Source organism: Cricetulus griseus, chromosome 5 (genome assembly GCF_003668045.3).
Source record: "Cricetulus griseus strain 17A/GY chromosome 5, alternate assembly CriGri-PICRH-1.0, whole genome shotgun sequence".
Lineage (NCBI taxonomy): Eukaryota > Metazoa > Chordata > Mammalia > Rodentia > Cricetidae > Cricetulus > Cricetulus griseus.
Genome location: NC_048598.1, coordinates 181286682 through 181301589, shown reverse-complemented (window position 1 = coordinate 181301589; position 14908 = coordinate 181286682). Strand labels below are relative to the sequence as shown.

The window sequence follows — 14908 nt, the reverse complement described above, 5'->3', positions numbered from 1 at the left end:
AGGTTTGGTCTTCAGGAGGTCCTTCTTGGAGTATGAGGGGAAGCAGAAACGCTGCAAGGAGCCACTGGCCACCCTACTTTTATGGCCAGGCCAGGAGACAGCCCCACTTGAATTCCTCAGCACGGTTGTTCATGGCTACGTCCACATCCCAGCTTCCTTTGCAGTTAGGTATGGCCCTGTGACCAAGTCTAGATCAAGTTGTAGGTAATAAAAAGATGAAAGAACCTTGTTTGGTCCCCAAAAGTCTCTAGGAGCGCTTTGTTCTCTCCTAGGAATATTGAGATGATGGCTGAGCTTCAGATGCCATTTTAGGGCTGTGAAGTTTGGAGGCTGAGCTAGATTCCAAGTGACTGTGGTGCTGGTAATGGTTTTTCTTTTTAAATTGTTACTGCCTTTTAAGCTACAGCTATCTTATCCAGCAACTGCCATTCCAGCACTACCAGCAGCAGCTAGGACACAAGAGCTGAAGCCTGAGGGAATTCTGTTTCCTCAGGCACTGACTCTTTCAAAGCTACTGAGAAAACTGACTTAAATCTCTTCCAGCAATCCCCTGGGACCTCACCAGCTCCCTGGAACACAGACATTAATTGCACAAAGAGGACTGAGAGATAAGTGACCAGTTTCCCATGTGGACCACACAGCCTCTAAGCCCTTCCCCCCACCATCTCAGCCACACTAGCAGGTCAGCAGGAAAGACTCCCGCAGGCAGGCTACATCAACCCCCCACCCCCAGGACCCTGTAACCTACAAATCCCATGCTGCTCCCAATTTCATCCATTACAACCTCAGCTGCCCACTGCCCAGAGAGGACTGAGAGCAGCCCCCTGGGACACAGACATCTACTGTACAGAGAGGGCTGAGAGAGTGGACTGAGAGGATTGGATCAAGAGGGATAGACACAGTCTGCACCAACGGGAAGAAGATATGGGTAGACGTCAACACAAGAATGCATTCAACAGCCTAAAGAGCAATATAACAATACCAGAAACTAGTGGCACTACATCAGGAAGACATGAACATCCCAGTGCAGAAGAAGCAGAAGAAAATGACCTTAAAAATAATTTGATCAAGATGATGGAGGCTCTTAAAGAAGAAATGAAGAATTCCCTTAAAGAAATGGAGAAAAGGACACACACACACACACAAAAAAAAAAAAAAAAACTAGAAATCAATAAATCCCTTAAAGAATCCCTTAAAGTCAAGAAAGCCAAGAAAAAAAAAAACAAAACAAAAAACAACACAAAAAAACAAGTCCAAGACTAGAAAATTGAAATGGAGGCAATAAAGAGAACACAAACAGAGGGCTTCTAGGAATGGGAAATCTGGGTAAGTGAACAGGAATAACACATGCAAGCAAAACCAACAGAACCAAGAGATGGAAGAGAATCTAAGGTGTTGAAGATACAATAGGGAAGTTAGATTCACTGATCAAAGAAAACATTGACACCAACAAAGTCATAACACAAAATGTCCAAGAATCTGGGACACCATGAAAAGACCAAACCCAAGACTAATAGGGAATAAGAAGAATATCAGCTTACAGAAGCTTACAGAACACCAAGTAGACTGGACAAAAAAAGTTCTCTTGTCACACAACAATCAAAACACAAAATATACAGAAGAAAGAAAGAATATTAAGAGCTGCAAAAGAAAAAGGTCAAGTAACATATAAAGGTAGACCCATCAGAATCACACCTGACTCCTCAATGGAAACTCTCAAAGCCAGAGGTCCTGGATAGACATTATGCAGACTCTAACAGACCATGGATGCCAACCCAGAATACTGTACCGAGCAAAAATTTCAGTTACTATAGATGGAGAAAACAAGATATTCCATGACAAAAACAGATTGAAAACAAAACCTATTCAGAAATCCAGCCCTACAGAAAGCGCTAGAAGGAAAACTCGAACACAAGGAGGTTAGAAGTACCCAGGAAAGCACAGGCAATAAGTAATCTCACATCAGCAAATCCTAAAGAAAGGAAACACACACCACCACCACCATCAAAAAAAAAAAATAACAGGAATCAATCACTGGTCACCGATATCTCTTAATATCAATGAACTCAACTCTCCTATAAAAAGGCACAGGCTAACAGGATAGATATGAAAGCAGGATCCATCCTTCTGCTGCATACAAGAAACACACCTCAACTTCAAAGACAAATATTTCCTCAGAAGATGTAGTCTCTGCCCTTTCAATGCTGTCTGCAACCCAAAAGAGCACGAGTCAGCTCCTCCTCAACCTTATAATGTGTCATGTCTACACCTGAACCACGCCCAAAGGGTGTGGCCATCACTACAAGTTCACAGGCAAGGCAAAACGCCATTACTAAAGTTGATAGCACTAAGCTCCTATATAAAGAAGTTAGAGAAATCCCACACTAGTGAATTAACAAACCACCTGAAAGCTCTAGAACAAAAAGAAGCAAACTCACCCAGGAAGAGTGGATGACAGGAAATAATAAAAAATTACATTAGAAAGAACCAGTAAAACAAAGAGTTGGTTCTTTGAGAAAAATCAATATGAGATAGACAAACCCTTATCCAAACTAACCAAAAGGCAGAGGGAGGACATGCAAATTAACAAAATCAGAAATGAAAGGGGCATAACAGACACTGAGGAAATCCAGAGGAAATCCAGAGAACCATCAGATCATACTTCAAAAACCTGTACTCCACAAAACTGAGAAAGTTAAAAGAAATAGTTTTCTAGATAGGTTCTACACACCAAAATTAAATCAAGACCAGATAAACAATTTAAATAGACCTATAACCCCTAAGGAAATAGAAGCAATCATTAAAAGTCTCCCAACCAAAAAAGTCCAGGTCCAGATGGCTTCAGTGTAGAGTTTTATCAGAATTTCAAAGAAGAGCTAACTCCAATACTCCTCAAACTGTTCCACACAATAAAAACAGAAGGAACATTGCCAGACTCCTTTTCTGAGGCTACAGTAACCCTGATACCCAAGCCACACAAAGAAAAACAAAGAAAGAACTACAGACCAATTTCCCTCATGAACATTGATGTAAAAACACTCAATAAAATACTGGCAAACCAAATTCAAGAACACATCAAAAAAGTCAACCACCAGTGATCAAGTAGGCTTCATCCCAGAGATGCAGGGATGGTTCAACATATGGAAATCTGTTAATGTAATCCACAATATAAACAAACTGAAAGAAAAAAACCACATGATCATCTCATTAGATGCTGAAAAAGAGTTGGCAAAATCCAACACCCCTTCATGATAAAGGTCCTGGAGAGATCAGGGATAACAAGAACATACCTAAACATAATAAAGGCAATATACAGCAAACCAACAGCCAACTTCAAACTAAATGGAGAGAAACTCAAAGCAATCCCCCTAAAATCAGGAACAAGACAAGGCCCCACTCTCTCCTTATCTATTCAATAAGTGCTTGAAGTTCTAGACAGACCAATAAGACAACAAAAGAAAATCAAGGGGATACAAATTGGAAAGGAAAAACTCAAACATTCGCTATTTGTTGGTGATATGATAGTTTACATTAGTGACCCCCAAAATTCTACCAAGGAGCTCCTACAGCCGGTGAACACCTTCAGTAATGTGGCAGGATACAAGATTAACTAAAAAAATCAGTAGCCCTCCTATATACAGATGATAAAGGGGCTGAGAAAGAAATCAGAGAAACATCACCTTTTGCAATATCCACAAATATAAAATATCTTGGCATAACTCTAACCAAACAAGTGAAAGACCTGTATGACAAGAAATTTAAGTCCCTGAAGAAAGAAATTGAAGAGGATATCAGAAAATGGAAAGATCTCCCATGTTCTTAAATAGGTAGGGTCAACATAGTAAAAATGGCAGTCTTACCAAATCAATCTACAGATTCAATGCAATCCTCATCAAAATCCCAGGACAATTCTTCACAGACTGTGAAAGAACAATAATCAACTTTATAAGGAAAAACGAAGACCCAGGATAGCCAAAACAACCCTGTGTAATAAAGGATCAGCTGGAGGAATCACCATCCCTGACTTCAAGCCCTATTATAGAGCCATAGTCCTGAAAACAGCTTGGTATTGGCACAAAAATAGACAGATAGACCAATGGAATAAAATTGAAGACCCTGATATTAATCCACACACTTTTGAACACTTGACTTTTAACAAAGAAGCCAAAATGGTGCAATGGAAAAAGGAAAACCTCTTTAACAAGTGGTGCTGGCATAACGGGATGTTAACATGTAGAAGATTGCAAATAAATCCATATTTATTGCCATGCACAAAACTGAAATCCAAGCCGATCAAGGACCTCAACATAAATCCAATGACATTAAACCCAATAGAAGAGGAAGTGCAAAGTGGCCTGGAAGGAATTGGCACAGGAGACCACTTCCTAAACATATCACCAGTAGCACAAACACTGAAAGCAACAATCAATAAATGGGACCTCCTGAAACTGAGAAGCTTCTGTAAGGCAAAGGACACAGTCACTAAGACAAAACGGCAGCCCACAGACTGGGAAAAGATCTTCACCAACCCCACATCTGACAGAAGTCTGATCTCCAAAATATATAAAGAAACTAGACATCAAAATACAAAATAACCCAATTGAAAAATGGGGTACAGAGCTAAACAGAGAATTCTCACAGAAGACTCTCAAATGGCCAAAAGACATTTAAGTTCTCAACATCCTTAATCATCAGGGAAATCCAAACAAAAATGACTCTGAGACACCATCTTACAGCTGTCAGAATGGCTAAGATAAAAACACTGAGGACAGCTTATGCTGGAGAGGATGTGGAATCAGGGGAACACTCCTCCACTGCTGGTGGGAGTGCAAACTTGTACAGCCGCTTTGGAAATCAGTATGGTGGTTTCTAAGAAAATCGGCAATCAGTCTACTTCAAGACCCATCGATACCACTCTTGGGCATTTACTCAAAGGATGCTCAGTCACACCACAAGGACACTTGCTCAACCATGTTCATAGCAGCATTATTCATAATAGCCAGAACCTGGAAACAACCTAGATGCCCTCAACCAAAGAATGGATTTGGAAAATGTGGTACATTTACACAATGGAGTACTATTCAGCAGAAAAAAAAATGATGACCTCATGAAATTTGCAGACAAATGGATGTAACTAGAAAAACAAACATCCTGCATGAGATAACCCAGACTCAGAAAGACAAACACGGTATGTACTCACTCATAAGTGTATACTAGATGTAAAGCAAAGGATAACCAGACTATAATGCACAGCTGCAGAGAAGCTAGGTAACAAGGGGGACCCTAAGAGGGACACATGGGTCACCCTGGGAAGGGAAATTAGATGAGATCTGTGAGGCACACTGGGGGTTGAGGACTTGGTCAGGGGGAGACGATGGGGGATGAGAACAGGAGGCAACGAGATGGCCTCGGCTGGGAGGAGTGCAGTGGAAGAGCAATGAGAAAGGAATCTTAGTAGAGAGAGCCACTATGGGGTTAGGGAGAAACCCGGTGCTGGGGTAATTCTCAAGAATCCACAGGAGGACCCAGCTAAGACTCCCGGCAATAGTGGAGAGGATGCCAGAACTGGCCTACGCTGTAATCAGATTGGTGAATACCAACTATCACCATAGAGCCTTCATCCAGTAACTGATGGAAGCAGATGCCGAGATCCACAACCAAGAACCAGGCTGAGCTCTGGGAATCCAGGAGAAGAGAGTGGGGAGGGAACACATGAGCAAGGGAGGTCAGGATCATGATGGAGAAATCTACAGAGACAGCTGAACCAAGATCACGGAAACTCATGAAGTCTAGATTGACAGCTGTGGAGACTCCAGGGGACTGAACCAGGCCCTCCGAATGTGGGAGACAGTTGTGAAGCTTGGACTAGCTGAGGGGCCCCTGGCAGTAGGACCACGATACAAACCTGGTACATGAGCTAGCTTGTTGGAGCCCATTCCTTAGGGTGGGATGCCATGCTCAGCCTGAACAGCAAGCAGCTCACCTACCTCACCTCCCTGAGTCAGTCTCCTTAGAAGTGCGTCTTCTCCGCCCCTCCTTATAAACCTTCTCCACCTGGCCCCTCCCTACAACTTCCTGTCAGCTAGCTGCTGACCCAGCCTCCTGACCAGTCGCAGGTGGATTTCATTTACTCAAACACATCTTTGCATCATTACACAAATGTTCCAGAGCACAAACAAAGGTAACACACCTTAAAACAATATTCTGCAACAGACAACTCCTCCAGACACCAGTCCTGGGGTGTGGCTGGTGGGTCGGTCAGCCGCTGCCATTGCCGTGGACCTACAGTGAGATCAGGCACAGAGGCAGGAGCAAGAAAGAAGCAAGCAGCTTGCCCTGAGGTCGCCAGGAAGCAGACATGAAGAACCCAGGTACAAGACATGGCCTGCAAAGTTCTGCCCCCAGAACTTCAATCAGGCCCTAGCTTCCACAGGGCCCACCTCCTCACACTCTGTGTCCATCATGACTGTATCAGTGGACCAACTTGTCAATTAGTCATGATGCAATCACTTTTACTGTTTGAACCACTCTTGCTTGAGTCTCTGGTACCTTCAGTCAAACTTAACTGTGACGCTGGACGTGTGACTGAGGGGCCCTTTCTAGGAGGTAGGCATGGCAGATTTTCTCTGGAGGAGAAAGTTCTCAGCCCCACCCTCTAGAGGCCCACTCAGTCTGAGGTGGGGGTGGGGTGCTCAGAACAGAGAGGAAGTGGATGGAAGGGGAAGCAATAGGCCAGAGAGGAGGCAGGTGCCCTTACAAGCAAAGCCTGCACACAGCGGCTGGAGCCATGACGGACAAGCCAGGGCACCCAGAGGTGAGTGTCAGCCAGGCTAGGGCCAGACAGAGGGCCTTCTGTCTGCCTCCCCCAGCCCCAGCCCCCCAGCCCCCCAGATCCCACAAACCACCCAGACAGGCCTGCAGACAACCACTCCTTGCTCGATCCCTGGATACCATGGTCTCCAGCCACTGGACAGCCAAGTCCTGTCCCAGCCTGGGGACCGCAGCTTGGCCCACAGGCTAGGGGGTTTCAAAGGCCCAGCCCCCAGTGCACCCCATTCCTGAGATCCCAGTACCAGAGAGTGATTCCAGACAGACAGCCCCAGGTACTTGAGGGTGTGAGAACACTTCTCTCAGGGGGGCCAGGGAAGACGGGCCAGCAGTTCTTTGAGGGACGTCTCTGGGGACCCTGGTCTATACCTCCTGTCTATACCTCCTCTGGAAATTATAAAAATGGGTGGAAGGCAGAAGCTGGGCTTCCAGAGCTGCCCCCACCTCACCCCCCATGAGTCAGGGTGGGAGAGAGCTCCACCAGCAGGAGCCCTGCTCTGGGGTGGAGGTGATCTCCTGACTCCCTTCTTTGGGAATCTCTGGTAAGAGGGTGCTGGGCCTCTGTGGGTGACTCTGCCTCAGCACACCCCCAACTGCATGCTCTTAGTGTGGTTTCTAGGCCCCACTTCCCTGTGACACTGTGCTCCGGGGCAGACACATTCCCAGGCCTGGCTGGTGCAGTCAGTCCTCTCCCTGTGCTGAGGCTAGCTACATTCTCTGTAGGCTGCCATCGAACACAACTGCTGGTGGACAGTGGGATGGGGCTGACTGCTCTCGGGGCGATGGCCTGTCCCACAGAGCTGAAGAAGCCCCCAGATTCCAACACCCAGCCACCTACAGTCTTACAACGCCTTGGGCCCCAGATAGCATTCAGGCTGGGAGTGATGTCAGTGCCTGTTCTTGTGGGTGACCCATTTGCTGTGTCAGGATTTTCCCGTGTGGGGTGGCACTCATTGCTTCAGGGCCTCCCTCCGAGGGGCCTCCTTGGCTCTTTGAAGAGTGACCACTCCAAGAGCACAAAGCAAGTGCTGCAACCCAACTAGCTGCAGCATCCCTTCCAGTCCCCCATCCCGCCCCCGCCCCCGCCCCGCCCTGGACAGCAGAGCCGGGTACAGGGCCCTCGGTGGCCCTTCTGCTGTGCCCCACTCTCCAGCCCGCTGCCCACCCTGGGACCAAAACGGGGCCCCAGCTGGGGAAGGGAAGCAGCTGCCCCCAGCTAAGGAGGAGGAGTGGATGAGGCGGCTGAAGCAGAAACGGCACTTTCAGACCTGGTTTCACTTGTGGTTGAAACAAGGAACTGAGACTCAAACACTCAAGACATCGGGGGAGACCAGGGAGCCAGCAGGACAAGCAGCACACAGCCTGCCTTCGGGGCCCACAGGGGCCGCATCTGTAGGCCAGCTGCCTGCAGGGCGGAGTCTGGGCTGCTCCCATGTCTGAGCTGTGTCTGTGGGAACTGCCTAAGGAGGTGACACCGTGGAGCTGGGTTGCTGGTGACACACACTGTTCCCGACAGATGCTGGCACTTCTCCAGACGGCAGTGGAGGTCCCCGAGCGGCCCTGCTATGCTTCATCCCCCGGCCCACACAGTAGAGCTGCCATGGTAGGACAGGAGAACCTAAGGGAGGGCCGGCTGACCCCAACCTCCAACAGAACCATGGTCAAAAACTTACCTTTTTTAGTTTCTTAAATGTTAGGTCCTGGGGCTTGATTAAAGATTACAAAACCAGCCTGGTGGTGATGGGGGTGGGGTGGGGGATGGTGGGATGGCGGGGATGGTGGGGATGGTGGGATGGTGGGGGATGGTGGGGATGGTGGTGGTGGGGATGGCAGGGATGGTGGTGGTGGGGATGGCAGGATGGTGGTGGTGGGGATGGTGGTGGTGGATGGCGGGATGGTGGGGGGATGGCGGGGATGGTGCGGTGGTGGTGGGGATGGTGGTGGTGGGGATGGCGGGGATGGTGGTGGTGGGGATGGCGGGGATGGTGGTGGTGGGATGGCGGGGATGGTGGGGGATGGCGGGGAATGGGGGGATGGCAGGGATGGTGGGATGGTGGTGGTGGGATGGCGGGGATGGCGGGGATGGTTTGGTGGTGGATGGGTGGTGGTGGGGATGGCGGATGGTGGGGGTGGGTGGTGGTGGGATGGTGGTGGATGGCGGTGGTGGTTGGTGGGGATGGTGGTGGGATGGCGGGATGGTGGTGGGGATGGTGGTGGGGATGGTGGTGGTGGGGATGGGGGGATGGTAGGTGGCGGGATGGCGGTGGATGATGGTGGTGGCGGATGGTGGTGGATGGGGGATGGCGGTGGGGATGGTGGGGATGGCGGTGGGGATGGCGGGGATGGTGGGGGGATGGCGGGATGGCGGTGGGGATGGCGGTGGCGGTGGGGATGGCGGGGATGGTGGTGGGGATGGCGGTGGGGATGGTGGGGATGGCGGGGGGATGGCGGGAATGGCGGTGGGGATGGCGGGGATGGCGGTGGTGGGGATGGTGGTGTGTCCCAGGCCAGATTGAGGCCACCTGGAGTGCTGCAGAGCTTGTCCCTGCCTCATCACAGCAGAGAGGACCACAGAGAGGACTGTAAACCACCCAGTCCATCTGGGCCTTGCTCTGTGTGTCCCTCATGCCCGCTTGCTCCCCCAATCCCTTCCCAGAAGCCTGGACATGATAGAATAGGGAGGGTTTTCCTGGCTGCCAGGGAGGCTGTGGGGATGTCTCTCCTCCTGCAGGTAGTGGGGATGCTGGCTGTAGTGGGGCTCGGCTTTGTGACTCTCATCTTGTTCCTGGGACAAGTGCCCACCTCTCTGACCAGTCATCAGATGTGCCCCAAGGAAGCGCCCTCCAGGTCCTGGGAGGTCCAGGGAGGAGACACTGGGCAGCCGAGTAACTCTTGTCAGTGAGTGAACAGCAAGGACTTTCTCGGGGTTGTGGGGTAAGAGTCTTAGCCGGGTGCATCACTGGGTCCCCGAGCGGATGATATAGGTCTCAGGGACGATATAGGTCCCAGAGGGATAAAACCGAGATTTCCCCAAGGGAATTCCTTGTGGCCCCCTCAAGGCTCTCAGCACCCTCACTGCATGTTCCCCCGAGGATCACCACACTTAGGGTTTGTGGGGCTAACCTTTCCCACTTCACTGTCCTCTCTCTGCAGCCACACTGAGGTCAGTCCCTCCAGCTGGGCAGCAGAGTAGAGCAAATAGCTGACTGGTGGCTCTTACAGTCATACCTGGGCCCCTTTTTGGTTTGGTCCCCAGGCTCATCCTTGTGGAAAGTATCCCCCAGGACTTGCCATTTGCATCCGGCAGCCCAGCTGCCCAGCCCCTGGCCCAGGCTTGGCTGCAGCTTCTAGACTCTGCTCAGGAGAGTGTCCATGTCGCCTCATACTATTGGTCCCTCACTGGACCCGACATTGGAGTCAACGACTCATCTTCCCAGATGGTTGGTCCTTGTTTTTGCTTTCTGGTTTTGCCTTTTGCACTCAGCAAGTTAGGCTTCTGTCAGTACAGAGCCGTGCCCAGGGCTCAGCACTGTGCTTGAGCTGGCATAAAGCAGCAAGGCCAGGCTCCCCAGGTGGCTTTTGGGGGCAAGAGCAGAGGGACTGGGCATGGAGCATTTGGTGTCATTTATTTGGCTTCTGGTCATGGGTCAGGACTTGGTCTACATTAGGCTGTGGGCAGAGGACCAGCCTGGGGCAGCTTCTCATGCTAGCCTGGCCTTCCAGGGAGAGGCCCTTCTACAGAAGTTTCAACAGCTCCTGGTCAGGAACATCTCCCTGGCAGTGGCCACCCACAGCCCAACACTGGCCAGGACATCCACTGACCTCCAGGTCTTGGCTGCTCACGGTAGGTGTCTGCATTTGGGGCTCCCCAGCACTGCGCGGCTGTCACTAATAGACAAAGCCAAAGACTAGCAGGATTGCAAGGTGTGTGGAAAGTTTCTCTATTTGCCAGCATCCTGGAGGACTTGAGCCCAGGGCCTACAGGACAGAGAAGGGGAACTTAGATAAAGCCTTGGGCTACAGTGAAAAATACAAGGCAGTAGGCATAACCATCACCAAGGCTCTGGGCTGCCTAGAGGAGTCTACAGTCAGCCTATGGCTTTGTCTCCTCACACAACAACCTTGAGCATATGGTCGTTCTGAGGGTAAATGAGTGAACTCTAAGTACATCTGTTAGGCTGTCCTGAAGCCAGAGTTAAAGAGCCAGCTCTCTCTGTCTGTCTATCTATCTATCTATCTATCTATCTATCTATCTATCTATCTATCTATCTGTCTGTCTATCTATCTGCCTATCTACCTATCACAGGTGCCCAGATACGACACGTTCCCATGAGGCAGTTTACTGGAGGTGTCCTACACTCCAAATTCTGGGTCGTAGATGGGCAGCATGTCTTCGTGGGCAGTGCCAACATGGACTGGCGGTCCCTGACGCAGGTGAGCTCTAAGATCCAGGGATGGGAGGCCCAGGAGCAGCTTCGCCCCTCTCCATCCCCAGGGGCTATGTTTGTGTCCTCAGGAATCTGAAGAAAGCTGGTATTGTGAGAAGTTAGCAAGCAGAAACTTGGGTCACATGTTGCTTTTGTCATGTGTCATAGGGGGGCCCAATCACAATCGCCAGTTACAAGATTCTGTATGATCTTGCACTCGGGTCCTGGAACAGCATTTAAGACTTGGGCAGACATGCAGGCCATGCTCTCAGGGAAAACACAGCTCAGTGTTGGGGAGACAGCTCAATGGGTAAAGTGCTTGCCCTGCAAGCGTAAGAGCCTGAGTTCTTGCCCTAGAATCCATGTACAAAGCTGGGCATGGTAGCAAACACTTGTAGTTCCAGTGCAGGGGGAAGTGGAGACTGGTGGGTCCCTGGGGCTCTCTGGCCAGACAGCCTGTCAGCAAGTCCAGTGAGAGATTTTGTCTCAAAAAAAAACCAAGATGGAGGGCTGAAGAGATGGTTCATCAGTTAAGAGCACTGGCTGATCTTCCAGAAGACTGAGGTTCGATTCCCAACTGTCACATGGCAACTCACAATAAACTGTAACTCTAGTTCCAGGGGATCTGATGCCTTCTTCTGGCCTCTGTAAACACTGGGGACACACAGACATACATGTAGGGGAAACATGAAATAATAACAAGGGAGGCAAAGGCAGACATACTCTGCAAGTATGAAGCCTGAGGCTGTCTTCTGACTCCCACACATGCACATGTACCTGCACACACATGCACACATAAAAAATGCAGATTACAGAGCCTGAGGCTCTTTAGAAGTGATGCATTCCAAAGCTTGAGCTGTGGCTCAGTATGTGACTAGCACCCAAACTTCCCGAGGTCCAATCTAAAGCACACACACATACGACTGTTAGTACAAATGGCAGATAGAAATATAATACCAGGAGTTACCATTTGACTGAATTCACAATGATTTTTTTTTTTTTTTTTTTTTTTTTTTTTTTTTTGGAGACAGGGTTTCTCTGTGTAGACTGACCTCGAACTCACAGACATCCGCCTGCCTCTGCCTCCCGAGTGCTGGGATTAAAGGCGTGCGCCACCACCAACACCCGGCTTTAACAATGGTCTCGTTTCCTTTGTGTTTTCAAACTTTTTCTACTGTATTTGTTTCTGAGTTTTGGAACAGTGTTAAGGAAAACAGGGACCCTGGTACCTGTTGGTGCTGACCAGTGGCTGTCGGCTGAACAGGAGCTGGACCCTGCCTTACATCCCTGGTGGCTTCCACACCACCCCTGGGGAAGTTTGCTCTCCATGTCTGTTGACCCTGATCCCTGCAGGTAAAGGAACTGGGTGCTGTCATCTACAACTGCAGCCAACTGGCTCAAGATCTTGAGAAAACATTCCAGACCTACTGGGTGCTAGGGGTTCCCCAAGCTGTTCTCCCTAAACCCTGGCCTCGGAACTTCTCCTCCCACACCAACTGCTTCCACCCCTTTCGGGGTTTCTTTGATGGGGTTCCCACCACAGCCTACTTCTCGGTAAGATGGCTGACCCACAGTGTCCCTGGGGCTGCTGCGGGAGGCAGACTCCACACTGGGGCAGGCTGCTGGACCAGCGCCAGCAGTAAGAGAGCAGTGCTGGTGGGTGGCCCACCTGAGGTCCTAGGGTTCTCCAGGCTGTCGAGGGGACTTGGGGGGCCACAAGGCAGTGGCTGGGCTCCAGAGAGGGTAGGGGAGCCCCGAGCACTGATTACTCTTTAGTTTGAAGGAAAGCTGGCAATCCGCCACATCAGAGGAAAGTCCAGCCCAGAGATTGGTCCCGAGCAGAGACTGAGGCAGATGGAGCAAAGCCTACTTTGTGTAGAGCCCACTGGAGACAGCAGATCGACTGCCCAGGCAGGACAGCCTGTGAAGTTAGCCCCCTGGGACCCAGGATGCCTCCTACCCAGGCCTCAGGAGCACCCCTGGGCATTGGGGAGCTGCCTCTCTCACCGAGTGGAGTTTCTTAGGGTCAGGCAGAGTGTGTAGAGTGAGCGGTAGTGTCACGAACCCAGGAAAAGCCTGCTTCAAGGGAGGTAGTTAGGAATCCATGTTCTGAGAGACATCTCTCCCACTACAGGCCTCACCACCCGCACTCTGCCCCCGTGGCCGTACCCGGGATCTGGATGCAGTGCTGGGAGTGATGGCGGGTGCTCGCGAGTTCATCTATGTCTCTGTGATGGACTACTTCCCTACCAAGTGCTACACTCACCCTGCCAGGTGCGTCTGGATGAGGTCCGCCCTCTGGATCGGCAACTCCTGGGTACAGTTTACCAGCAGCTGAGCCCCCTACTCATGATGGTTTTAGGCAGAACACCCGATCCCCTCTTACTAGGTACTGGCCGGTACTGGACAACGCTCTCCGGGCAGCGGCCTTCAACAAGGGTGTGCGTGTGCGTTTACTGGTCAGCTGCTGGTTCAACACAGACCCCACCATGTTTGCTTTCCTGAGATCCCTGCAGGCTTTCAGTAACCCCTCGGCTGGCATCTCGGTGGAAGTGGTAAGAAACTGACCTTGTGGGTTGGGGGAAAAGGAAGTTCCGCTCCCAGCCTGCCCACCCTAACTCACTCCTGTTCCTGGAAGAAAGTCTTCATCGTGCCAGTGGGCAATCACTCCAACATCCCATTCAGCCGTGTGAACCACAGCAAGTTCATGGTCACGGACAAGGCAGCCTATATAGGTGAGTGGCTGGCATGAGGCACGGGAGGACAGAGGGCTGGATGACAGAGAGAGGCACTTGAATGTTCTGGGGATCATGCGAGTAGCCCAGCTTGCCAGGAAAGCCCTGAACACTGAAGCCCAGGACACAGGTAAAGGGCCTACTGTGCCTACCTGAGGCGCTGCCCTGACTGCAGTCTGATGACAACAGATTAGTCAGTGTTCTGAGCTGTCCCTCAGCCTGCGGCTGGACTGCAGGGGACATAGCCTCAGGGACAAGTGTCTCTCTCCCTCTAGGTACCTCTAACTGGTCAGAGGACTATTTCAGCAGCACCTCTGGTGTAGGCCTCGTTGTCAGTCAGATGACCCCTGGTGCCCAGCCAGGTGTCACCCTGGTGCAGGAGCAGCTGAGGCGACTCTTCGAACGTGACTGGAGTTCCCGCTACGCTGTGGGCCTGGACAAAGGAGCCCCGAGCCAGGACTGTGTGTGGCAGGGCTGAGGGTTGACCCCTTTGACTCTGGCCTGATGTGCTAGGTGAACACAGGGCTTCCATTCACTCAAGCTCAGAAACTGAGAAAGCAAAATTCTGTCACTTGGGGCCTGAGATTGTCATCTGGCAAACAGCTGCTCAGAGCTCTGGGTGGCTTTTAAATGAAGGAGAAGCTAAAGGAGAGGAAGGCCACAGCAATGCGGGGGGGGGGGGGGGACTATACATAAGTGACCCCAGGACCCAGCTGCCCCTCTCTGGCCCAACCACGATGAGTTGCTATGACTGTCCCCAGATGTAGCATTAGAGCTGTCCAGCTGCAACCCCCAATAAAACCCTGTCACTGGCTTGTAGACCTGACCCAGGTCACAAGTATTTCTGTCATTTGTCCCCCTGCCCACTCTTGTTGTTGGTGTGTGCACATACTCTTATGTTTGGGCAGGCCCACTTGC

General features: G+C 50.6%; 1 protein-coding gene across 1 annotated transcript; it reads left to right on the top strand.

The window, feature by feature from the left end:
• The first annotated feature begins 7610 nt into the window (after nucleotides 1-7610).
• Nucleotides 7611-14740, top strand: Pld4 (phospholipase D family member 4). Its single transcript, XM_035445910.1, has 12 exons — nucleotides 7611-7764; nucleotides 7982-8220; nucleotides 8345-8431; nucleotides 9560-9726; nucleotides 10085-10268; nucleotides 10552-10672; nucleotides 11135-11262; nucleotides 12609-12809; nucleotides 13390-13529; nucleotides 13645-13810; nucleotides 13894-13990; nucleotides 14266-14740. Exons 1-12 carry the CDS (start codon nucleotides 7611-7613, stop codon nucleotides 14466-14468), a joined length of 1887 nt encoding a protein of 628 aa, XP_035301801.1. The 3' UTR covers nucleotides 14469-14740.
• The last annotated feature ends 168 nt before the right edge of the window (nucleotides 14741-14908 follow it).